Source organism: Nelumbo nucifera, chromosome 3 (genome assembly GCF_055504915.1).
Source record: "Nelumbo nucifera cultivar China Antique chromosome 3, China Antique-T2T, whole genome shotgun sequence".
Lineage (NCBI taxonomy): Eukaryota > Viridiplantae > Streptophyta > Magnoliopsida > Proteales > Nelumbonaceae > Nelumbo > Nelumbo nucifera.
The window spans coordinates 16613667-16639064 of record NC_142651.1 but is presented as its reverse complement, the minus strand read 5'-3'; the positions used below and the strand labels follow the sequence as shown (position 1 = coordinate 16639064).

General features: G+C 37.2%; 3 protein-coding genes across 3 annotated transcripts; all 3 read left to right on the top strand.

The window, feature by feature from the left end:
* Positions 1–745: 745 nt before the first annotated feature.
* Positions 746–3280, top strand: LOC104598527 (UDP-glycosyltransferase 708G1-like). The gene has a single exon (XM_010260645.3). The coding sequence runs from the start codon at positions 1662–1664 to the stop codon at positions 3078–3080; it is 1419 nt and encodes a 472-aa protein (XP_010258947.1). The 5' UTR covers positions 746–1661; the 3' UTR covers positions 3081–3280.
* A 5152-nt stretch (positions 3281–8432) lies between these two features.
* On the top strand, positions 8433–9935 carry LOC104598520 (uncharacterized). The gene is made up of 4 exons (XM_010260633.3): positions 8433–8741; positions 8864–8953; positions 9075–9171; positions 9357–9935. The coding sequence occupies exons 1-4, from the start codon at positions 8510–8512 to the stop codon at positions 9493–9495; spliced, it is 558 nt and encodes a 185-aa protein (XP_010258935.1). The 5' UTR covers positions 8433–8509; the 3' UTR covers positions 9496–9935.
* A 4671-nt stretch (positions 9936–14606) lies between these two features.
* Positions 14607–22421, top strand: LOC104598513 (uvrB/uvrC motif-containing protein). Its single transcript, XM_010260619.3, has 10 exons — positions 14607–14759; positions 15985–16499; positions 18175–18234; positions 19793–19887; positions 20097–20269; positions 21362–21474; positions 21740–21785; positions 21921–21961; positions 22049–22199; positions 22292–22421. Exons 2-10 carry the CDS (start codon positions 16167–16169, stop codon positions 22294–22296), a joined length of 1017 nt encoding a protein of 338 aa, XP_010258921.1. The 5' UTR covers positions 14607–14759; positions 15985–16166; the 3' UTR covers positions 22297–22421.
* Positions 22422–25398: the final 2977 nt, after the last annotated feature.

The window sequence follows — 25398 nt, the reverse complement described above, 5'->3', positions numbered from 1 at the left end:
TGCAGGCGATAAGGGTTTTTCCAAGGTCTAGGTGAGGGAGATTCAAAAATATAGGTAGTGAATGTTTATGAAGTTTAGTTATGAACTATCAACCACCAGAGAGATGTTAAAACTTGATTGAATTTTACGTACGTAAAATCATCAATGCGGTCGTCTGGAAAATTTGAATACTCTTCTGCATTTTTCATTATATAATGTCAAAAATACCCATACCTTCTCGTGCATTTTTCAGATTATTTTGTAGAGTGAAATCATCATCAAAGAATACAGTTGCCGAAAAATTTGAATGTATTATTTACTATCCATGTGAGAACGTCATTGTAGGGAGATGTTTGGTTACTTGAGAATGATGTCAGAAGTATATAATAAGGGTATTTTTGCCGTTATATAATATTTAACTGACAGAATACTAGTAGGTGGACCCAAGTGTCTACTTTTAAGAGTTCAGGGTATTCAAGTGTTGCAATTGAAAGGTTAGGGTATCTATCTGTAATTTACCCTATGTTTATTAGCTTGCATGGAATCTTGTGTATTATTTTCATCTTAATTAATAGAAAAATGAAGAACATTTGTTAATTTTTAAATGGTAAATTTCTTAAACCACCCAATCTACCCTTATGATTAATCATAAGTTAATTGATTAACTATACATTTACTATTTACATATTACTACTTTAGAGTATCCCTAAGTTTTTTGACAATTGACTAGCTCTATCTCTATCATTAGCATCCGGTTAATGTTCCATCAAAATATAATTTTTTTGAAACACAATATTATCCTCCATCCTTCTTACGTAAGTCAGATAAAAATCACCATCCATAAAACAGGGCTGTTACCGGCTCTCGGAAGAGTTAAGAGACGATTGGTTGATTTTTACAAGTAAAAGTGAACAACAATGGATGCTTTAATATAGGTTGAATGCATTTGAGAAATTTTAGGGAACCTAAGTGGTTGGACAATAGATACCTAGAGGTGTCGCGGAATTGATTGGCTGGTGTCGCGGATGATGCCCTCTTGACAGTGTCTCTATTGCCACCATCCACCGGGAGACGTTTAAGGGCCGCCGGTATTATCTTTTATCCAATATCGGAGGCAATCAGTGAGTGCTCGGAGCAGAGTTGTCCCTTCTTATGATCAGAATCAGCTTCATGCTGTAGTTGCTGAGGTGTATTGCATGGAGGATGCAGAGATCAAGTATTCCACGATCTAGAACTGGTACGCTGTGGTAAGGAGAGGGTGGGAGTCAATAGAGGAGCCCCGTGAGGTCTTCGGAATACCAATCGGAATGGAATAATGCATGGGAGAGGGGCTGTAAGAGACGGCGATCTTCCTGAAACTTTTCATTAATTGGATTTTATTTTGAAAATTTAAAGAATTAGTAGAGGGTAAATTTAAGATTTTGTTTTTTCAGTAACACTTAATAACGATGTCAATTAATAATATAGATACTGTAAACAGTAAGGATCAATTATCTAAACTATAAGTGTAGTTTAAGAAATCTATCCTTTTTTTTTTTTTAATTAATTAGTGCTGTACTCTGTAACACCTACCACTTCCAGTGTTCTATGTAAAGAAAAAAGAATGCAGTCTGCAACCTACTCCTCCCGTCTTCCTTTTTCCTCTTCAACTTCAACCCCCCTCTAAACTCCAAAGAGCTGTGATGGAAATGTCATCTTCCAGCGATCTCCAGATACTGCCTCCTCATGTGGCCCTCCTCCCAAGCTCTGGGATGGGTCACCTGGTACCTTTCGTCCGCCTTGCCGCTGCCCTTGCCCGCCGCAACTGCCTAGTCACCTTCATCACCACCCACCCAACTGTGTCTCTCTCCGAATCACGACTTGTTTCTCGTCTGCTCTCCGCCTTTCCTCACGTCACTCCCCTAGAGTTTCATCTCCTCCCCTTGGATCATTCCACCGCCAACTCCAAGGACCCTTTCTTCCTCCAATTCGAAGCCATTCGCCGATCTGCTCACCTCCTCTCTCCCCTCCTCTCTTCCTGTTCTGATCCGCCTCTCTCTGCTCTTATCACAGACGTAAGCTTAGCCTCTGCATTCATCTCCATCACGGACGAGCTTCGTCTCCCTAACTACATTCTCTTCACATCATCTGCCTGGATGCTATCACTCTGCCTCAACTTCCCCACCTTTGTCGTCAACACTAGTACTAATCTCAGTGGCGGATCCGCTACGGCTAGTGATGACATTGAAATTCCCGGGGTTCCACCCGTACCCAAGTCATGGCTTCCACCACTGCTTCTGGATCTGAGTAATCTCTTCACGACCCAATTCATGGCCAACGGCCAAGAACTCATAAAATCAAACGGAATTTTGATCAATACATTCGGCAATGCAGAGCAGGCGACAGTGGCAGCGCTTAACGAAGGTAAAGTGGTGAATGGGTTACCCCCAGTGACCAAGATCGGCCCTTTGGCACCATGCGAGTTCGAGAAGGGTTCATCGGTGGAATGGCTTGATGGACAACCAGCTGGGTCAGTGCTGTATGTTAGCTTCGGGAGTAGGACGGCCATGTCGAGAGAACAAATTAGAGAGCTGGGCGATGGGCTAGTGAGGAGCGGGTGCAGGTTTCTGTGGGTGGTGAAGGACAAGAAAGTAGACAGGGAGGATGAGGAGGAGTTGGGTGGGATTGTGGGTCAGGAGCTCATGGAAAGGATGAAGGATAATGGGTTGGTAGTGAAGAATTGGGTTGACCAAGGGGTGGTACTAGCTCACCCGGCTGTCGGTGGGTTCCTGAGTCACTGTGGGTGGAACTCGGTGACTGAGGCTGCATGGAACGGTGTGCCGGTTTTGGCATGGCCACAACATGGGGATCAGAGCATTAATGCCCAAGTGATGGAGAAGAGTGGAATAGGAATGTGGGTTAAGAGCTGGGGTTGGGGAAGGACAGAGGTGGTGAAGGGGGAAGAGATAGGGCAGAAGATTGGGGAAATGATGGGGAATGACCGTCTGAAAGCCCAAGCGGCGAATATTAGAGAGGAATCTAGGAGGGCTGTTGAAGTTGGTGGAGGTTCTTACAAGGAGTTGGAGGGAATAATTGAGAAGTGGAAGATTAGCAGAATCTAATGAATTTCTGTTGCTTGTTTTATTTAAGTACTGTGTAATGAACCCAGTGGTTGTTTGTTTTATCGTTCTTTGTTTTTCACTTTCCTGTTGAATTTGGTTCAGCATATTATGATTTAGTGGTTTCTCTCTGTCCTGCTGTGATATTCAGACTCAGTGCGGAAGGATTACAAATACAAATATATAGATATACTCTTTCCAAATTGAGCCTCAGTGATATCATAAAATAAAATAAACCAAACAAAATAAGGAAAAAGAAGGTAAAAGTTTGCCTATTCTTTGCTCCAATTTCAGGGACTCCGCTCTGCAAACTCTTATTTATGGAGCAGTCTAGAAGTTGTTTAAATCCAATAAAATTTTACATAATGAAAATGGCATACACAGGGTTGAATGTTATGATGTCAATAAATTAAAAGGGCGTATCGTATTGTATATTTGTATCTTTGATTATATGATATGGGGAACGGTAATAAACAATGTGTTTTTCTATAATTTTTTTACTGCATCCATCCGTATTGATAATGTATCGGTGGCATATCAGTAATATATTAGGGTGTATCCGTCGATACGTTACTAATTTGTAACGAGCAAAATTTGAAAAAAATAATTTTTTTTTCTTAAAATAAACCTTCTTTCACCCCCTCCCCTGAGATGACTCTAAAACTTCAAACCCCATTTATAGAGTTAAATCTACAATAGAAACGGAAGAAACAAGTTTAACAAGTGTGAATTATTAAGGTTTTTAAAGATTTGAAAAATATTGTGAAAATAAGTAAAATTTTTAACTTTTTTCACATACTTGCTTGTATCTTTTAGGTATTTTTATGTTGTGTTATTTAATTACCATGTAATGGACTTAATGGTTGTTTATTTTATCATGATCTGTTTTTTATTTTCTTGTTGAATTTAGTTCAGCATATTCTGAAGATTTAGCGGCTGTTTGGCACCGTTGTCGTTTCCTGGAGCAATGGCGTCACATCAGAAAAAATGGTGCTCCAAGCCACGCCTCGGAAATCAGGAATTCATGGCTTGGAGCAACACTAAATTTGGCGTTTCCTGGAGCTGCAGCTTGTTGCTGCCCACAGGGCAGTGATGTGGCACTGGATAATGGGTACCAGTGCTGAAAACGTTTCCTGGAGCATTGGTACCAAACAGAAAAAGTTGTTGTTCCAGGAAACGTCCTACCTGGCAGCAACGATTCCAAACAAAAATAGAGGCACCGTTTTCTCAAAAAAGGTGCCTCCAACCACACATCAACAGCACCGTTTCAGAATAATCTGGAAATTCTTATCTAGATATTAGTCCAAAAATTGTTTAAATCCTAAAAAATTTTGGGGAAATATGAAAACTTCCCCTAGATTTTTTGACAGTCATATAAACCTCCCCTTAGTTTTGACCTTAATAGAAACCTTTCTTAACTTTTCAAGAAAATATGCAAAAAGCTCCTTTCCTATAATAAATTTATTAAATTACCTTGAAAAAATTTCTTGAAGAAACCAGCCAAATTTGCAGTAACTTTAACCTCCCCAACCTTAACCAAAAGAAAAGGGTCATTTATTAGAACATCTCTATAGTTTCATGTATTTACTTAAACTTGGCCTATAGATTTTATTTTACTAAAACATCCATATAGTTTGCAATCTATTTACTTAATTGACTTTTAATTAAGAACTGTTTGTTTTTCCATCTGAAAATAGTAACTTGATCACCTGAATTAAGTGAAAAATATTCAAGGGCATGGGCCATGGTTGTTTATGCCCCTATCGGTACATCATATAATAAACAAAATTACCAAATAGAGTAGTTGCTTGTATCTTATTATTGGAAAAATTGGTATTTTCATTTATATTCCTTTTTTATTAAATTTATTTGAATGAATGCTAAGGTCAAAATTATCATTTTTCACTTTCATCTAATGGATGGTTGATTAAGTAGGTCAATTGCAAATTATAGAGGGTGTTTTAGTAAAATGCAAACCATGGGATAGGTTTTAGTGAATCCATAAAATTATGGGGGTGTTTTAATAAATGGCCCAATAAAGAGAAAAAAGAAAAAAACTCCTACAAAACTTGATCAAGTGAATAAAGTCCTCTCTAAATCTTCAACCCACAAGTTGTTCCCACATACCCACCCACAGACCACCACCACCACCCAGTATTGGGATCATCTACCCATGAATGAAGGGAGATTTGCAATGCACAGCTATAATGTCTCATGGGCAGAGATGTGGGTAGAGCTCGTTGGTAGCAGATCCGAGCCCAATAAAGGCAGCATCCCTCTGGACCTCATCTGCTATCCTTAGACAATAGAGGTTATCCTTGGAAGGTTAAAACTTAAAACTGTTGGATAAATGGAACTTCTAAGTTCTAATCCCAAGGACAGGAAGAACAAGTTATGGATTTCTTTCATTCCATTAACCTTAAGAGATTAAAGGATCCAATTGAATAATTTCATTTTTAAGGAGAGGTTCAGCTTTTCACACAAAACAATAAAGTGAATCTGATCTTACCTGCGCGCTTAATCATCTGGTTACCTACCGGCGATCATTTCTCAACAGATAAACAATAAGCAAATTTTTTGGGGCAAATTTCTTAAACTACCATTATGGTTTAGCTAATTGATTAATATTAATTATTACCTTTCTACCCTTATTAGTTCTGACAATTACCATCGCCATTAAATCATAACGGAACATATGAAATGTCCATTTTGCCCTTAAGTAAAAAAATCCATGTAAAAGTTAAAATTATTTTGTTAAACCTCGATTTAATACATATGCACGGATTAAGCCTAGATGAATAGAGCATTCGAGTAGAGAAGGAGCATCGTCTAGGTTAAGCAAATTTTTTAGGGTAAATTATAAAGACCCCCCTGTACTTTGTTTTGCGACAAAGACCCCCCTGTACTATGACCGTGAGACAAAGACCCTCTTTCCGTTAGCTTTCTGTTAAAATCCGTTGTTGCAATATTTTTTAATCCCCATACTACCCATGCAATAACTATTCAGACAATTGGGAGAAAAACATTGTTCATCTACAGAAGGCTCTACATCAAAGCCTGAACTTGTAAAGAGATGAATTAAGAAAGAGAAAAGAAACCTAGAAAACAAAGTTCCGCAATCGCATCTGTATTCTCTAGTTCTACATGTCTTCGAATGCACCTTCCAATTGGATTGGACGACATATTTCTTTGAACACTTGTCGCATTTCCATTTTTTATCTCCATGCTTCCTACAGAAATGTTTCTTTATTCCCGTAAGATCGCCCAAACCTCTTGATGGATTGTGATGAACACATAAAGGCTCGGGGCAGACATGCACTCGCTTACGAACTTCCTTGCTCGATCGCTGCCTGAGCTTCCAAGGAAGATTGTATCCTTGGTGGTCAAGTTGGCAAGTTGCAAATTTTGATTTCGTTGGAACCCCTTATTGCAGATCTCGCACACGAATCTATTCGTTACCATTAGGGTTTTTGGCGACAGAGCGATCACCTCCGCTTCTGGATCTGCAACTCAAATAAAAAATAGAATGAAGGAAATAAACATGGCAAAGGGATGCAATTTTTTATATTAATTAGATGTTTATCTTTAATCTTACCCGGGATTCTAGGAAGATTGCGCTTTTTCTTTGTTGTTGTCGATGGCAGAGCTACTTGGTTGCCAGACGAAGACACATTAGCTTCTGCTGAAGCTGTAGAAACAATGATGGCAAATGAATTCTCCAACTCTGCATGTTTCCCAAAATTCTAGGATTCTTAGGAAAACAGACTACAACAGAATCTGGAATTCTATGTTTTTTTCGTTTTTTCTTTAAGTGGAAGAATAGAAAAGGAACTTCAATAGGTAACCTAGCTTCCTAGGGTTTCTTCTCAGCTCTTAAGTCTTATCTACCGGTTACAAACTCTGATATCTCCACCTACCAATTCCAATATGTCTCCAGCAAGTAATCTAACATGAACTAGAGCTTCAACAACCATTCAAATCGTCGTTAAACTCAAAACGCTTACCGGAGGAATACAAGAAGCAGCAGCAGCATAAGCTAATAAGGTTCCACTTAAACCCAAAATAGCAGACATCGAAAACTAGCACCACTTGTCTTTAGCCACAGCAATCTGATCCAGCTTCCTGCCCCAGATATCGAGTCAAACCTGTCGGAATCCTATGCCTACCGTAGAAAAATATATATCTTGAAAACAACCAAATCACCAAACAAGAAGGTAAGATACTTTTGAAAATTTATTAGGTTTCCAACATTTCTCATGCCAGAAATTTAGCCATTTTACCACGACGTACGAGAAACCGAAACACTTCGACAAATAATCCGATATTTCGGGGAACCAATCTACATGACGAGAGGGAGAGAGGTATTGATGTCTGCATCTACATTGTTCGTGTATCGTGAGGTTGGGAAAGATGAATAGTGTTTTTCTCCCAATTGTATTACAAGGGTAGTATGGGGATTAAAAAATATTGCAATGGTGAATTTCAATGGAAAACTAACAAAAGGGTGTCTTTGTCTCACGGTTATAGTACATGGGGGTCTTTGTCACAAACCCCATAGTATAGGGGGTCTTTGTAATTTATCCAATTTTTTATGAACAAATGTTTTCATTTTGACTTTTGAGTCTTTAGACTAGCAATAAAATTTTTAATGCTTTTTCTTTAAATTAAAAAATAAAAAATAAAAAATGGACTTTCAGATGTGAAGTACCCTTGATCAATTCATCAGATGCTTATACCAAGAAGCCACTAATTCTTATTAAATGGCCTTACTAATACCAAAAAAAAGACCTTATTTACCTGCTTTGTTGTTAGGGGTGTCAATTGGACTGGATTTGGTCCAATCCAATCTTAATCCAATGTGAATCCATTACAAATGGACCAGATCCAATTCAATCTAATAACTATTTTGGACCAATCCAATTCAATGTCTGGACCGTCTAATCTGTTCAAATTTATTTTAGTTTAAATTGGTTCCAACTCAAACCCGATCCATTTACACCTATATTATCAATGGACTAGATATTAACTTAATCTAAATTTATTACGGAGAGACCAAGTTCAATCCAATCTAATAAATATTTTCGACCGCATTGATCCAATCCAATATATATATATATATATTATTGGTCCGTCCAAATTGATTTTGGACTGGACGGGTCCATTGACACCCTTGTTGTAGTTGTTGGTTTGGGTCTCATGACATCCACTCAATAGTCAACATGGGTTCCAATAACCCTGAAAAACTGGATTGATGCAATTGGATTGGAATCTTTTATCTGTCTAATCAGTCCAACGTTGAGAAATACGTTTGTGGGATCCGCCTCCGCTAAACCGCTTGATATCTCCGACTCTGGAGTCTGGATATACCCCGCCCCCTCTTATCTTGAGCCTTTTGGGGAGAAAGAGGAGCCTACCATCATCAAGCATCAACCATGGTTTCTTCGTCATATATGCAACTCTCTCACACCTCCTTCCACATCCCACCTGAAAACCTTAGAACACCTCGAAATCAAATTGGGTTTAGTGCAACTTCAAGACCCATTTGGGTTCTTCGTACCTGTAATCCCATTTCTTCCTCCTCTTCTTCTTCATCCTCATATCATATTCTCCGGAAATCCGTTCCTTTGGCAGCTGCAGTCGCACTTCTCTTCTGGTCAAATCCAGGTACACCCCATCCGTTTCTAACTTCTTTGGGTTTTCTTTGGCGTTTGTTAGTGGTGGAAGTAAAGGAATGCGACTGTATATTTTTTAATTTGTATACAACCATGCTTTTACTGGTATTGCAGTCAGCGCTGGAATTCTGTCGGGCTTCTCAGGGATAGAATCGGTCCCCGGTCCTCAGCTACCACAAATCGATTTCCTAAACCGGTTTAATGGTTTTTTTTTCATCTCTCCCGAGTCCCAATTACCAATTGTATTTCTTATTCTTACCATACTGAAATGAATTATATAATGATTTGTAATTTCAAGGGAAGATGCTTTGGTTATTTTATGCAGAGGAGAACCAGAAGAAGTATGCAGAACTGGATGAAAGATTCAAATCATCTCCAATCCTCAAGAAGCTGTTGGAGCAGTCCAAATTGAACAAAGAGAAGTAATGTTTCTATTGTTGATATCTCTATCTCTGCCACTTAGTAATCAATCAATGCGGGTTTATTTATTTGTATTGACCCGCCAATAGCTGGACACAGTGCATATGATGGGTCGGCCACAAACCACAACTAACATGCACTAGAGTACAGTGAGTGACCATCTGAATTTTGTGGGGAAATTTCTCAGGAATCGCCGAGAGATTGAAGACAAGTACTGCTTAAGAGGGGCGGAGTGGGGTGTAGGAGTATGTTCCACAGAGGGTATGACAGCAGCGGAGAAAGAGAACTTCATTACAATGTTGAAACAGAGAGCTGAACCAAAATGAACCCAATTTGTTGCTTGTTGATAATGATAATTTTAGTGGTTTGTCAAGGTGGCGGCAAGTCTGCGAAGCGATTCAACTTGGGAAACACGTCTAAAGAACTTCTTTTTAGGCTTAGCATATCTCCTTTCCTAGTTATATCATATGAATGAGGGAGGGGTTCAACATACATTTCCTACCAAACATATTCCAACTCCAAGTTTGAAACCAATGAAAATTAACAGAAGGAAGGTTTGGATTGTTTTCAGGTTCAGCCAAATCTGGTGCCCAGAGTGCATTTTGCTAATATTTATGTTTTTCTGATTGTTATCAGTTCCTGCTTTTTTTTTTTTCATTACCTCTATTATTGAATTTGAAGAATGGAGGAAAATGAGAATGTATGCAATTGAATATGTATTGTCTCTTTGTCATCTTATGGTCTAATTTACAGATTGTTCACTCCATCCCTTGCATCTACATGGATCTCCTGAGGCTCAGACTGAACTGAGTTGAAGTTCTAGTTTTTATATTTGTATCTTTTTTTTCTCTTTCCGGGGATAGGGGCCCAAGTCTGGAAGTGGATATTGTATTTGAAAAATAAAAAGGAAATAAAGTGGGGAGAGTCCTTTGATGTCACTCCCCAAGGCAGGATTTGATCCCAAATCTCAGCTACAACTAGCCAAAGACCTTACCAACTGAGCCAATTGGCACCTTCCAAGCAGAAAGACCCTTGTATTAATGGTGGACAGACAGAGTGGACTTTATGTAGTCTTGAACAACGCCTTATATTATCCCAATGTTGAGCCTACAACAGCATGAATCAGAGAGTAAATTGTGGAATCATTTCTCAGTTTGTCATTGTCTCAGCTGGTGCCCTTACCTTCCGTTCCAACATCTCTTTGGATCCATAACCAATATCAAATGAGTTGGGGATCTTCAGTACTTGTTTGGGTTGAGCTTGTCTGCACTTGTATTCAATCGGTGGTAGGCTAAATGTGTAAATACCATTGCATATAAGACAACACATGAAGCACCCGCTTGGGAGAAGTGGAAGCAAATTAAATTTATGGACCAATTTCTATGGATATGGGTATCTCACTATCTTTTCCTTTTGTGTTTATGTGATCTGCCCAAATCAACAGTTTCCTCACATCACATGATAGGAGCTTCTCTTTTTCTTTTAGTATTTAGTTGTTAGTTGGGGTTATATTTGATTGTTCTTTGTATATCAATTGTTTCCTTGCATGATTTCCTTTTAACTTAATGTTTTATGTAATTTTGTGAGACAGAATGTGGAAATAAAATCTTTTGTTTCTGGCCCTGTATCCTGGTCCTGGATAAAAATTCAAAGCAAGAAACATAGCATATGTGAACTGTATTGCAGATATTTGGAATTAACTGTAATCACATTTAAAAACTTGTCGATGACAATTTTAAAATTAAACGGTTGGTAAAGTCATCTCAAGTCAACTTGAAATTTTTGACTCTTGGTCAAATTACAAGCTAAAGTTTGTCATAATATCCTATGCGAACTCATATTGTAGAGATATTTAGAGCTGTAATCTCCTTTGGAAAACTCAAATCTGGGTATTGATGAAAATTTTAAAATTGAATCATAATCAGTAAAGACAACTGGAAACTCCAAGGTGGTTTTGGTATCAAAGCCGTTTGTTGGACGCAACAACATTGTCTGGAAAATCGAGAGAAAAGTTGAATCAAGTTCTATTGTTTATTTCCATTTATTCCCATTTTAAGAACATGGGCGCCATTAGGTGGAAACTGGATTCAGTCAGTGTTCGAACACCTATTATAGCCTTGCATTGGAAATATCTCTCATGAAATAAAGCACAGAAGTGCAAAGATATTCCTAATGCAGGGCTGTAAAAACTGAAGCGGATCTCCATTAAGTGTTATGTAGGATAAAACACTTATCCAAAAAGTGACTTTTATAAAAGTCGAAGCAAAGAATTGCAAGTACACTTTTTCCATGAAACTAGTCAACCAAATAAGAAACCATTTGAAATGCCTACATGATGGTTTCTCTGGAGAAAACAGTTTTGATATCAAAACCACCTTGAATAATTAACATAATCACCCTATTGAATAATTAATATATTTGAACTTGTGTAATGTTATTAATTATAATCTTAGAGGCTAGGCCATACAATTAGGGTGGATTTGAGCCGAATATCTAGTTATTAAAATTTAGCTCGTCAGAAAAATATGAGGCTCGAGTTTGGGCTTGAGATTGATTCGAGCTATAAACATCAATTTGAATTTGACTTGACTCAAAATCTCATATGTTTGAACTCAGCTTGACTCTAACTCGACAAAAAGCCAAACTTCATAAAAAAATTAAGCATGCAAAAATTATGAAAAAAAGTCTAATTTAAGCATATAAAAACTAAATATAAACTCAATTAAATTTACGAGCTTCATGAATTGAGTTTCACTGGGATCAAGCTTGACTTGAAGCTTAGTTTAGATAAAATCAAATCAAGCTTTTCACGAGGCAAACTCGAATAACTTGTGAAAAGCTCAATTCGTATCCACCTTGACATAAGAGGGAGAGATGGCTGGGAGGTAAGCTCCTACACCTAATTGCCTAGTTGTTGGCACTGCTCACTTCATCCACATACGCGTCTCCCACAGTCATCTCTTACACTATCTCTTAGCTTCCCACATGGCCCCCCTACCTTGGCTTCATTGGCAAGGCTATCAACAGACTCCAAAAGTTTGACACTTGATCTAACATCCAATCTGATTATTCTGATATGAATGTCAAAATTTGCATTAAATGTGGATTTAATTACATCGATCCAATATAAATCCGAGTCCAATTATTATATAAATATAATAATGCATATGTATAGACATTATATAATATTATATATTAAAACATAATTAATTTTTTTAATTTTCATTCTAATGACAATAAAACGAAGTTGGATGAAGGGGCTTTTTAGTTCCATTGCCATTTATTTAAAGAAAGCTTTGTACAACATGCAGCTTGAAAAATGAAATAGCTGATGAAAAACATTTTTAATTTTTTGGCAGCTAGGTGCCATCAGATGCCATTAGGCACCATATAAACTGAATAGTGAAATACGCCTTAACGTTGGGAGGACATCAAAAAGACCCGTTTAAGCAAATATCATTTCAAATAGACCTGTTCATGGGTCAGGCTTCAGGCCTGACTTTACACTATGTCGGGTCAGGCTTTGAGCTGGGACCATTCAAATTTTGGCAAAAACTAGGCTCAACCCCAACCCATGAACAGGTCTAATTTCAAATTCTATTGGAAATACGCTTCCATGACATTGCACTAGTGCCATTTTTTTTCAGATAAATGGCAATGAAACTAAACACCATATAAATCTAAATCCAATCCGAATCTGATATTTCAGATTTTGGACAAGGTTTGGTCCATTTGGATTTAAATATTTAGATGGATTCAGATGTAGCTTAATCTGATCCAAATTCCAACCCAATTACAGTCCTAACTCGTAGAGGCCCATCATAACTAGAGGTAAAGTCCGAGTTGACTAGTCCAAGCCCAACTATACATCACTTGAACCGGAGTTGGTCCTAGGTAGACTTGACTTCTTTTCTTAATAATGTTTTCACATTCTATTTCCATTTATTTGCGTTGCAGTTTCATTTGCACTATGAATTCATAATGAGTATAAAAACTAAAAAGAGAAGTGTATAAACTGTAAGGCTCAGTTTGGAAGGAGTATAAATACAAATATGTAGTGTAAATACATACAATATAATACAAAATACAAGGTTTTGCATTCTACAAATTTGTATTTATATTCTTTCCAAACTGAGCCTAAAGGGTTTTATTTCACTTCGTTTACACTCCAAACAAACAAAATCAAAATTTGCATCAACTCATCTGCACTTCACCGGTGAAAGTGAAATTTCATTGCAAATAAACTAAACCTAAAAAAAAGGAAAATATATGGGATTTCATTGCAGCCTTACTACAACATTTTTTACCTGTTCAGTGTTCACACCCTTACTATGTTACTGACTCCCCAAGTTCGCCCTACTCACCACTCAAGCATGAAAGCCTGAGTCATGGTGGTGAATCGTCTGTTTGGGAGGGCTTTCATGCAGTGGCCCCTGGCATTGTAAGATAGGCCCCATATAAAAAGCCATGACGCTATGTTTTTTGTGAAAAACCCGAAAACTAATTTTTTTTTTTTTTTTATTATTTGGGTAATCCGTTTTTCTGGGCAAGTGATTCTTGGGAAAATGTTGCTCGAATACTCATAAATACAACATTTGGCTAGGTAAAACGCTATCTAGTTATGACACAAGAAAATATGGATATGATTTGAGTTTTTGGCAAATGGATAATTTACCCACTTGCTCTGGGGTTAACTTTGACTATTGGAGCCCAACAGCAGAGCGGAGGCTGTTGAGACGGTTTCTCGGTTGGGCACATTTTGGGCAGTTCATTTATTATTAACGCCCGTGCTTTGATATTTAGTTAAAATAAATTAAGACGTAATTACTAATTTATCCATTCTCAGGATAACGTGACATTCCCAAAAATTCTCTCAACAGCGTAGGCTGTTGACCCCCAACAGCTAAAGTTTTTTCGTCGCTCTCCAGATCTTGGGAAAAAAAGTTTTCCATGAGCTCCATTGTAACAGTGGCTGAACACGGGATTATTGCAATTCCGTGGGATTCACCCACTTACTCCCCCTTCCATTTTTATCAAAAAATAAACGAGACCAAAACGCCACTTTCCACTGAAACTAATTTTAATAACTTATTCAAAGCTGCTTACGATCAAAATCGAAACCTCTCCAGTGGCTCTAGATCTAGTGTAGCCACTTGTTTTTAATTTCTATTATCTCAAAATGCCAAAAAAATGTATATCATCATATTTAAAATTAAAAACTAATAATTAATTTATTTAAATCTTTTTCTATAGAAATCAATTAAATTAATAACTAATATCCCTGAGACGGACCGGGTCCGCCCCTCATCAAGGTGCTGAAACTGGCCCGGTCCACCGTCACCGAAAGGCATTCGTCTGCCCGTACCGCCAGAAAAGCGCGTCGCTGAGACAACACTAGCTTGAGCAAATATCCGAAATATTTGGTAGTTAGGAAATCTAACGTCCTCCAGCTTATGGTGTGGAGTACCATCTTCTATCCATTGATTCCATTCTCTCTTCGCCCTTCGCCCTTCGCCGAACTCCTCAAACGTCTCTTCTGTAGCACTCAGAGAAGGTCCTCTTTGAATATCTCCAAAGCCGATGAACCCAGGTAGCTTCAAACTCAATTTCGACAATTTCTCGTTTCTCAGAAAAGAATAACATTTTCTATGCCACATTGCAATTCCTCTGCAACAATGCAATTGTTCCGTTTCCTCTTTTTTTTGTTGGGTTGGGGGTTCGACTGTGCTTTTTCAACCATTGGTTTCGTATTCAATCATATTAGGAGCTTCAGATTTATTTATTTTTTTTAAGTTTTAACCCAATAATCTGAGCTTCTCGTACTGTTGAATTCGTCCTCACTGAACCCTTATAGGTGCAGCTCTGTTTCTTAATTTTAATTAATTTCAGCTTTCTAAAAAAAATACCCTTATAGGTGGCGGATTCCCGAGTTTTCTGAGTTGATGGAGGACTGGGTGGTTCATCATCTAGATTGCTATAATAAACCACTGCTTCTTTGTTTCTTTTGTATGTCGAAACTGTAATCAATGCTAATTTGTTCAAGTCTATTTAAACAGAATAGCGGAACCCTACAGTGGCATTACTAATATTTCAGAGCATCTTCTGTTCACGTGATGTAGATATCCAGAGATAAGGACCCCTATTTTAACATTTGAACTTCAGCTATAATTCTAATTATCCTATCAATGGTATTCTCCAAGGTGATTTTAATTATAATCACTATTAGAGATCCAAAATTGGGCCGCTATGATTTTTCTTTGGGTAAAGACCTCTTTACTAAAGATTTTATTCTGGTGCATGTATTTTGAATATCTAAGATAAAGTTTAAATACTTAAACCACGCCTTTGTGTATGCTGTATATCTTGACTACAGAATTTGTACCAAGTACTGATAACAGCTTGGTTATACCCCATATTCAAGCAAGGAAATCAATCACAGCCCCAATTCCTCTTTTTTTTCTCTTTCTAATAAAATTTTCTCTTTATTATAAAATAGAAAATCAACAGCCCCAAGGTAGATTTACTTTTAGACCCATCATTTTCTTTTTGTTAAGTGGTCCAGTTTATGTTAAATTATTTAGAAACTTCTAACAGTACCTACTATCTCAGGTTTTGCATTGTTGCATGTAATTTGATCCTTCAAGTATGTCATATATGCCTAAATATGACCAGAGTGTTAATATCCATTCTTTTGGTCCAAACTCGAATCATTCATTTACATAATTGTTTTTTGAGGATTTGGGTACTTGCATGTTGCATCTTGATTGGTGGTTCTGGTTGAGTTTCTTCTCATTTCTGCACTTGATGTGACATAGGAACCACTGGCAGGATGGGAACTAGAAGAAATTGATGCCAACCAAGGTTGCTGAGTATGGAAGAAGAAGTTTCCCAAGGATTAAAGTTGGATAGAAAATCATGCAAAAATTATTGTGATCAATCTAGAAGGATGAAAATATAATAATAAGACATTATTAACAAAGAATTTACTTCTTCAAAAATGGTGCACGGCATGTTAATGGGAGCTACAACAACCACTGGAAATAGTAGGTTATATGGAACTGCCCTTCTTAGGGGAAGTGATTGCAAATCTGTGAATAAAACCCATATTGCCTCCCAAGGTAGAAGGCAACACTGTTGGGGTCCATATGTCATGAGACATTTCCTGCCAAATAACTGCAATCTACCAAGACAAAGTGGATTGAAAGTTGAAGCTGGGTGGCTTTTTAATAGAAGTGACCAAGAAATGGATGCAAGTTCAGAGCGCAGTGAGAGTGCTAATGAGGACATTTTAGTTTTCTTTTTCCAGCTTGACTTAGCAACTCGAGTACAGGTTTGATCTGCTGTTTTTCATGATTTTGTCTTTTCAATTTCAAATTGGTTTAGAAAACCTTTGTACTTATGTTGCATGTCTTGATTAGCTGAAACTACCTACAACTACACACTGATAAACGTGGCAAGTTGATAGCTACCATAAACCAAAGACTGGCCCAATCAAATGACTATACTATCCATTTATTTTTTGAAGAGTTGGTTAGCAATATCTCCAAATTTTGTGATAGTCACTCATATTTTCCCATTTCTGAGGATGGGGACACAGAATCCTTGAGGAATCCAAAAATTTGGTGGTATCTTGGGGACGAAGCCCCAAAGCTTATTTGGTATTACTGATATTTTAGGGTATTTTCCTGGTATTGGCAATATTTGGGATCTATGTTGCATGGAGGCTTTAAAATGGGTAATATGTCCATGTCAAACACTTTTTTTCTTTATAATTAGAGTATTGTATTAATATCATCCAAAAAAAAAAGTGTGAAGGTCTGTATATATAATTTCTACATGGCTATAAAGCTGAAACCATGTACAAGATATACACGAGTATCTCAAAAGTTCCTATACATCAAAATTATGATCAAAGATTATTTACTCCCATTGCACTCTTGTTTAAATCCATGGAAATATTTAAAGCATAGACACCCAAAAGACCAACAATCTTTTGGCCTTCTTAATTACCAATGCAGCTGACTGTGATTTCCCATAAAAGGTTTGCCAGTTATATTCCTTTTGATATGCTCTACAAAAAAATTCACCCTTTAGGATTGAAACCTCTCACCTCTCAAGAGGCAATCAGAGCCAGTAGGTCCATAGCAATGATCCAGTTCCTCTTGAATTGCATAAACTCCTTTTCCTATTCTTGCCATTGCTGTATCAGTGTAAGATAGCTTTGATAACCTGGAATAGTTTTGATATTTTCGATAACTTTCAACATGTTTTGGGTTAGGTCCATATAAATAGATTCAAAATTTGTCATCGTTGATATCTTTTGAAGGGCTACACAACAGGGGTAGCCCATCCCCCAACCCAGGTGCAGGCGGGATTCGATCCCAAGTCTCCGCTACGACCAGCAGAAGACCTTACCGACCAGATGGTTGGCACCTTGCATATGTATGTATTTATTTATTTATTTATGCGTGTTTGTATGAATTAGCTCTTAATATTTTGTTTTCATCCATAAAGTCCTTCAATATTTTGTTTTTCTTTCCCTTTTTTGTCTTGTTTCTTATTATTCATTTTATTTTTCCAAAGTTCAAAATTGGCTGATGGTGGTTATTTTGCTAAGCTAATTATCTTTTTAACTTTGAAGTACTTAAAACTTTATATATAAATGGTTTTACATAAATTTCAAATCTGATATTCCAAAAGTTTGATCTCAATTCTCAATTTGAGACATGTTCCACCCACTACCTGTATGCTGCTTGCTTGATCATCTCCGTCAGTGTCTTTCTTGGATCACTTTTTCACCAGAATAAAAGAAAAGGCAATGGTGCACAGAACAGCTTGGAAAAGGATAGCAATCCTTTTCTTGATGCCCTTTTTTTCTTGCTAGTTAGGTAGCAACTCCATTAGTTTCACCGGTAATGTGCTTTAAAGAAACATTGTAAACATGATTTAACTGTTTGTCCCTCCTTTTACAATGTTATGTTCTCTAATTTCTTTTTCTTGTGCAGTATGCTTTGAATTTGGAGCAGTATGATGTTGCACAACAATTAAGAAACAAACTCACTGAGGTAATATCCAAGTGAACTATCTTGTTAATAATAATAATAAGTGAACTATCATTTTAGTAATTGCAATTTAATCAGAGATACTCCATTTTGGGGAAAAGGCCTATTATCTATAATTTTGTAACCTTAAAAGTACTTTTCTTTCTGCACATGACCTATTGATTGTGCACTTTCTCAATGTATTTCTCCTACTGTACATTGTTTGTTGTTTCCTTAAAGCTTTGCATTCTTCTCTTTTTTCTTTTTTCGTGGTTTTTTTTTTCTACTTTGACAACTAGAAGATATATCCATTTTATCCCACTATATAGGTTCATCCAACATAGATCCTCCTCCAGTCTACTCTTTCTAGAGCCATATCTTTTGTGAAAGAATGAGCTAACAAATCTTCCTCACCACCTGACCCAGGTTCTGTTTGGGTTTCCCTTGCGTTTTTAGAATGCAAAACTCTCTGGTCATTCTCTACTATACTCATTGTTCTGTGTTCCACATGGAAAATAAAATGAAAATCTATTTTTTCTTTATCTTGTTATCAATTAGTGTTACACCTAAGTTTCCTCTAATATGCTCATTTCCAATTTTATTTCTCATATTTCTGCCACTTATCAATTTTAACCATCACCTCTGACACTCATTTTATGGGTATGTCTTTTCATGATTTACTAGATTCTACTCCATGAAACATGTCTGTTCCTAAACAAAAAAAAATAAAGCATGGCTGCTTTTTTATCCAGAAACTTTCCCCCTTCAGTTTAATTGCTTGCACCCATCATACAGCATTTCTAAGGCACATCTCTTAAAATTCTCTTTTGTGGATACCAAACACATACCTAGCTAGGTGTTACATATTTCCACCATTTCCATGCTGCAGCCCAAGGTGCATTTGCATGGTTCTCCACTTTCCTCTTTCCATGTGGCATTTTTGTCCTAATAGCCTTCTGGCACATATCAATAAGACAATTTTATGTCTCACTTTTGTTTATTTAAAAGTTAAATCACAGAAAGTTATCCATGGTGAAAATGCAATGCGCAATATGTAGGGCCAGCTGTCTTCTGGTGGACACTCTGGATATTCCATGCCAAGCTTGCTTGTGGAGGAAAATTCCTTTCTCTGCAAGCCTCAAAACCATTTGCCTGCACAGATGGACATCCCCCCATGCACGCGCACCAAAACACTAAATAGGCATAGAGTTTCCACTGTACAAAGACTGATGCACCTGCCCTCTCAAATATTAACAAATAATAACTTGATAGATTCCCCTGTCAATGGATATGGCATTAAACAGAACGGAATGGTGAAACAGGATTCATGTAGCTGACCCCATATAAAAGGGCTTAGATGATGATGGGATTCTCCTGTCAAGATTTTTAGGGTACAATGTCCAATATCATTAAGTTGCTTTCTCAAAGAAGAAAAAGGGTTATAGAAGTTAATTCCAAAACATGCTTATCTAAGCTGCATATAGCAAATGAAAGAAAAAAAAAAGATTAGTGGAGAGTACTTGCTCTTCTTTGCATGAACTCTTTTTTACCAATCATCTTAGTACATGCCATTCTTGGAAAGGTTGAAGAAGAGATTGTCAGGCAGCGGGATGCTAAAAGGGGTTCAACCTCTAAGACTGAAGCTCAGGACAAGGCCATAAGTATTCTACGTTTGCGGTGAGTATTCCTTTAATCTGTGTAGTTTTGAAGGCAAACTGTAGTTTGTATTATTTTCAATAATTTAGGTAAATGATGATGCTTATTTATATAGTCTTCTTATAGATGGTGTTTCTTCTTTGCAAATTTAAAGTTTATATTGTTGGTTCAATAGAAAATTACTTTTCTGACTACTAGATGAATCATGGTAACTGCTTCTTTTATTGCAGTGCTGACATGCAGGAAGCAATTGAGAGTGAGAACTATGCTGTAGCTGCTGAATTGCGAGATGAAATTTCAAAATTGGAGGCAGAATCTCTGGCTGCATCAGCAAAAGCTCTGGCATATGAGAATGCACAGTATGCGTTTCGTTTAGGACAGAAAGTGAGGCATAAAATATTTGGTATGTTTCCTACACTTTGATGTGTTACTTCGAGTCTCTTGTGTCTGAGTGGGTGGATGCCTGGATGGTGTTTCACAAGTTGATTTTGGGGCATTTGTGATTGGTAGAGGTTTTGATATTATTTTGGAAATTATTATCAAAATTTGAGAGATCACTAGGTCATACTATATCAGGTTTCAAATTGCAAGGTCAATTTATCTTTTCTTTATCTATATCTATACTATATAAAAGCTGATACTTGCCTTGGGTTATGACCGTTGTGTGCAGGTAAAAGTTAAATTCAAATACAAAATATATCATATATGGTTAATACTTGCTTGCACACGTGCATAGCACATGCTCTTACACTTGTAGGTAGATAATAATAATTTATTGATCTATCAACTAATTAAGCAAGCAAGTGCTATGCAAACTAAACTGGATCAACTAGATAAATCTTGTCTGCCATCTCACTTTGTAAAGAAATATATGTAAAGCAATCTCAGAATGTTTGATATTTGCTTATATATAACATGTTACTAAATTTTAGTCTTCATTCTAATCAATAAATTTCTCGGCAACAAAAGAAGGTCAGAGGTGCTATTAAAGAGGCCAGAAGGTCAGCTAATGGGTTAGCTGATATGTTGGCAAAGCAAGGGACTTTCAGACAGGAATTGTTCTGGGCAGTTTTGTAACTTAAACTTTACTTCTTGGGGTCAGCACCCTCGTGTTCTGGGTGGTTGACAATTGTATTTTATGTTAATCTAATTCAATGAAAGTAACCGTTTCCCATAAAAAAATATAAAAAAAGAGGCCAGAATCCTGGGGAAAATTTTCCCCATATGCAAATGATGAGTCACTGACTCACTGATTAGAAGCAAAGCTGTAAACATCATATTACATTTATAGGTGGTTTAGCTCTCAAAACCCATACTATCTTTATAACAGAGGGATGTCTTTGTATCTGCGTGTAGATTAAGCTTAATTGTACTTGAAAGAAGGTCTCTTTCCTTAAGTATGATGTTTTCCCTAATTAATGATAAGATTGTTAGTTTTCATCATTGTTATACTTTCTAATGTTCATGGTCTTTCTTTGTTTATTTACTATGTTAGGCTACCGTGCTGTGGTTTGTGGAATGGATCCTGTTTGCTGTGAATCAAGTTCATGGATGGAAATTGCACAAGTTGAAAAGTTGCCTCGGGGGTCCAATCAACCATTTTATCAGGTTTAGCAGCTTAGCGTTTCTTTCTTTTTCCACTATATTTTATCTTGTGCATGCAAAATTACTGTGGACTCGCTTCTTCCATGAAGAGAAAGTAATGGTAATACAGAACTTTGTCTAATATCATGTTGATTTTGTTGTGCTGTACCAGATAATTAGTCTTTTAGGACTTCTTGGTGATGATAGTGATTCCAAGTTTCATAGAATAAGGTGATTAAGTGGACAAGTTGAAGCAAAGACCTTACAGTTTCAAGTCACATTTTTGCAGGTCTTGGTTGATGTACATGTTGATCCTAACCTCCTTGTGGCTTATGGTAAAATAACTGAAAAATGGAAATGCAAGATTCTTTTAGTATATTATTTTTATTTATGTGCAAAGTTGGTTGCACAATGGCCTACATTCTCTGGTTCACCCTTGTCTCTTAGGAAATGTTTCTTTCCTTGTGCAGTTCCTGAGGATAACTTAATAGCCTTTGATCAGCCAGATATGGTTAGTACAAAGTTCTAAAACACTCAAATGTTCCCATGAACTTCCCTCTCCTTGACATCTGATATGTGCTGAACTTTACATTTGCAGGACAGATTTGATCATCCCTATATTTCGTTCCTATTTTATGGAATGGACACAGCTGGAGATTTTGTCCCAATAAAGCAGTTGCGTGAGAAGTTCAACAGGCCCCGTCATGAAGTGCCTGTGGATCCACAGAATGAAGAAGATGGTAGAGAAGGTACTGAACTCCTTTATCTTAAAGGAGAGGCTATTGTTTGTGCTAATGGTTAACTGTAATCTGAATCTGTAATATCATGTATTTTTTTGTAGGATGAAGGAACAGAAGTTAGAACCATGGACTATATCCTGACTACAAGCCAGTGAAGCTCACCTGTATTGTATATGCTCATCTCAGTGTTTGTACATATAATATGATGAAAGTGAAAGTTCAGTATTACCATATTATACTTTTTGTGACACCATTGGTATGGTCTCCTGGATCATTTCAATTCTAAGCGGATGCCAAATTTAAAAGGGAAAAAAAGGTATTGTTTGTACTGTTTCTTTTTGGGGACAAATGCTTGCGATCTGGAGGGTTGCACACAGGAAGTGAAGGCAACGTTTTCAAGTTGAGGATTGGAAGGCATGTACACCTTATGTTTCTGCCTGCAACCTGATTCTTTTCTGGAAACAAAAATTTATGTTGGGTTACAATTTTGCCCCTAAGTCATTTTTCGAAGAATAAGTTATGAATCAAAAATGATACTTGAAGCTAATTTTTTATAAGCTTCAAAGAACCAATTCTTCGAATGAGTTTTGAAAGAAAGAAAGAAAGAAATAGTCACAGCAATTTTTATATATCCAAACTTTTACATTGCCAAGTCTTAACTATTATTGTCATCGTTTGTGCAGCTCTCAAACTCTCAATCTTTGGAGTTGAACGCTAGAGTTGTATTAACTATATTTCATAAAATGGTTCTCTTTTGGTTTGGATCAGGGTGCTTATTGTGCATTCACTTCTATCTCCCTCGACTTTAATACAAACTAGTCGGCAACTTGGGCAGCTCAACAACCCAACCCAAGTTTATACACGGGTTGGGCCTGAGTTTTTGGGCTACAGATTGGGTCTGACATAACTCAGGTTGGACTTTAAAGCTTAATAAAATGATGGCTGTACAAACCCGCCCAGCCTGGCCAGATACAACCCAAGTTGTTCTGGGCCTGAGCCCAAAATTTATATCTTAGGGTTGGGCCTAGGTTGACCTTCAACCCAACCCAACCCGCCCAAGGGTGTACCCTTAATACGAATGGACTTCAGTCGGGCCATATAGGTTTTCACTGGATATTCACAAAAAACGTAACAGGATCTTCCATTCGATGGAGGATGGTGAACGGTATCCTCCATTCAATGGATCCTGGTCTGCTGAAGACTCCAAGCAGCTAATGCTGAGGTTTGCAATTGTTAATCCAACCAGGCAAACCCGCCCTCTCTGTCACACACTGATTGCTTGTACACAAGTGTTTAGAAATTAGAAGATAAATGAACAATACAAAATGAAGTCAAAGCCACTTAAAAAGAAACTTGTTAATCTTTTCTATGGAAATCTACCATGGTTCTCAAAATTGGTTATTAGATTTTGATGAATAAAATTTTCTTTTCTAAATGATATTAAGGGGTTCATTATACTGGTCTTTTACAGTTAATTTTCCTTGAAATCAGGTTGTGAACTTCCACCAAAAAAAAAAAAAAAAAACCCAAGGTCATACCTTTTGAGTCAGAGATGCCTAACAAAGTTAAAAGGAGAAGACCTAAACATGTGACAGGGGCAGAGTCTTTATCAGGAAGTTAAGATTTTATTAGGAATTGGAATTCAAACTTCATCTTGAATGCTATTATTTATTAAATTACATCTACATCTAATCTCATCTTGGTCTAGGTAAGAACCTAACAAGCATTTGTTTAAGCATATATATATGTCCCTTTGAGAAATTTCAATCAAAGGGAATGGAAATGATACAACAATAGAGAAAATTAAATAACTAAATAAGAAAAGAATACAATAAAGAAGAATTGCCAACAAAGTCAAGTCAAGACCATATATAAAACTTTCATGAGTTGCCTAGAAAAAAGAAATCTAAACAAACTTGTTCATTAGATCAGTCGATTTTGTTAATAATATATGGGAAGAAAATTCTGCGAATGGGCCATGAGCCACCTACATTTCTTTTCGTCGGAGGTCTCTCTTTTCCAAAATAAAGCAAGTCCTTGGAGTCTCTAAATATTACTTTTTAACTTTTAACAAAAGCCAACTAAAGAGGCTCATCTCTTGCCAGGTGGCGGTGAATAAAGCCAGGCATGGATGATGATGGATCCTTTTGGCCGCTACTGAAGAAGCCGCGTGGATAGGCGTTTATCCTTCATATAGTTGATAGCTGTTCTTGTGTATGTACATAACTATGTAGATACAACTCCATAGAAGTAATGGGGTAATGAGCCGAATGGCCAAAGAAGAGAAAAAGAAGAAGACAAATAGTCAAAAGATCCTTGAATCAGGTGTGGAGATTGGAGACGGTCAAGAAGGGGGACGTACGGACAGTAAGTACAATGGGATGATGGATCTGCTGCTTAATTTCCCCCATGATCCAAACAAAAGTGGAGATTTTCTGATTGGTCCATTCATGGGAGGGAGTATCTATCCTATCCTAAGGTCACATCTTCGTACCAAAAGGCAAGACACTTGGCTGTGGCCTGTGGGACGGTGCAGTAGGTTCTTATTCTTTTCACTTACTTAACTCATAAAAGGGACGTAAAGTAATGGGTACTATCAGCCTTGCCTGCTTTTTATCCACGTACCTTCTTTTCATTTTTTTTTCAATTGTTTTTCTTCAGAGGATAAGAGAATGTTTGGTAATGGGTGCAACTCTGTTTTAGTTAACCCTATTCAGTGTTAACTAGCCCCATCCTTCGAGATTTGTGTATCAGTGTATGTGTGTATGTGAGAGAGAGAGAAAGAGTGAGAGAGAGAGCATTCATTGAACAAGAGCATTCTCTGGAGCTGCAGCAAACAAACCTAATGCATTTACATCATTTGACTATTATATAACTACTGTTACAGATTCGATTTTTATAGGATTGGTTGAGTTAATGGTCAGCATAAAGGGCCATCAATTCGACACATCATTCGACCGGTATGTCTTATCCAAAGTTCATAACATAATTAAGATGTGACATCTCAGCTTTCACCGAAAACAAAGAAAAAAGAAAAGAAGACACCTCTTTTAAAGTTTAATCTGAGAATTTTAACTAGTTGTGGGTGGGAACTGGGAAGTGATCTTCGTTTCATGCAGCTCCAGAGAAACTCTAAGAGGTACCCAGCTTCACGTAAAATTGTTGCGGGAGTTGTTACCACAATCACACATCTGGGTCAAGCTAAATC

What these genes read in the sequence shown, in the direction of transcription:
- LOC104598513 (XM_010260619.3), top strand. Translation starts at nt 16,167, where the DNA reads ATGGTGCACGGCATGTTAATGGGAGCTACAACAACCACTGGAAATAGT. An exon ending in ATAAGTATTCTACGTTTGCG is followed by an intron (nt 19,888 to 20,096) that starts GTGAGTATTCCT and finishes CTTTTATTGCAG; the next exon opens with TGCTGACATGCAGGAAGCAA. An exon ending in AGTGAGGCATAAAATATTTG is followed by an intron (nt 20,270 to 21,361) that starts GTATGTTTCCTA and finishes TTACTATGTTAG; the next exon opens with GCTACCGTGCTGTGGTTTGT.
- LOC104598527 (XM_010260645.3), top strand. Translation starts at nt 1,662, where the DNA reads ATGGAAATGTCATCTTCCAGCGATCTCCAGATACTGCCTCCTCATGTG.
- LOC104598520 (XM_010260633.3), top strand. Translation starts at nt 8,510, where the DNA reads ATGGTTTCTTCGTCATATATGCAACTCTCTCACACCTCCTTCCACATC. An exon ending in TCTCTTCTGGTCAAATCCAG is followed by an intron (nt 8,742 to 8,863) that starts GTACACCCCATC and finishes CTGGTATTGCAG; the next exon opens with TCAGCGCTGGAATTCTGTCG. An exon ending in TTTCCTAAACCGGTTTAATG is followed by an intron (nt 8,954 to 9,074) that starts GTTTTTTTTTCA and finishes TATTTTATGCAG; the next exon opens with AGGAGAACCAGAAGAAGTAT.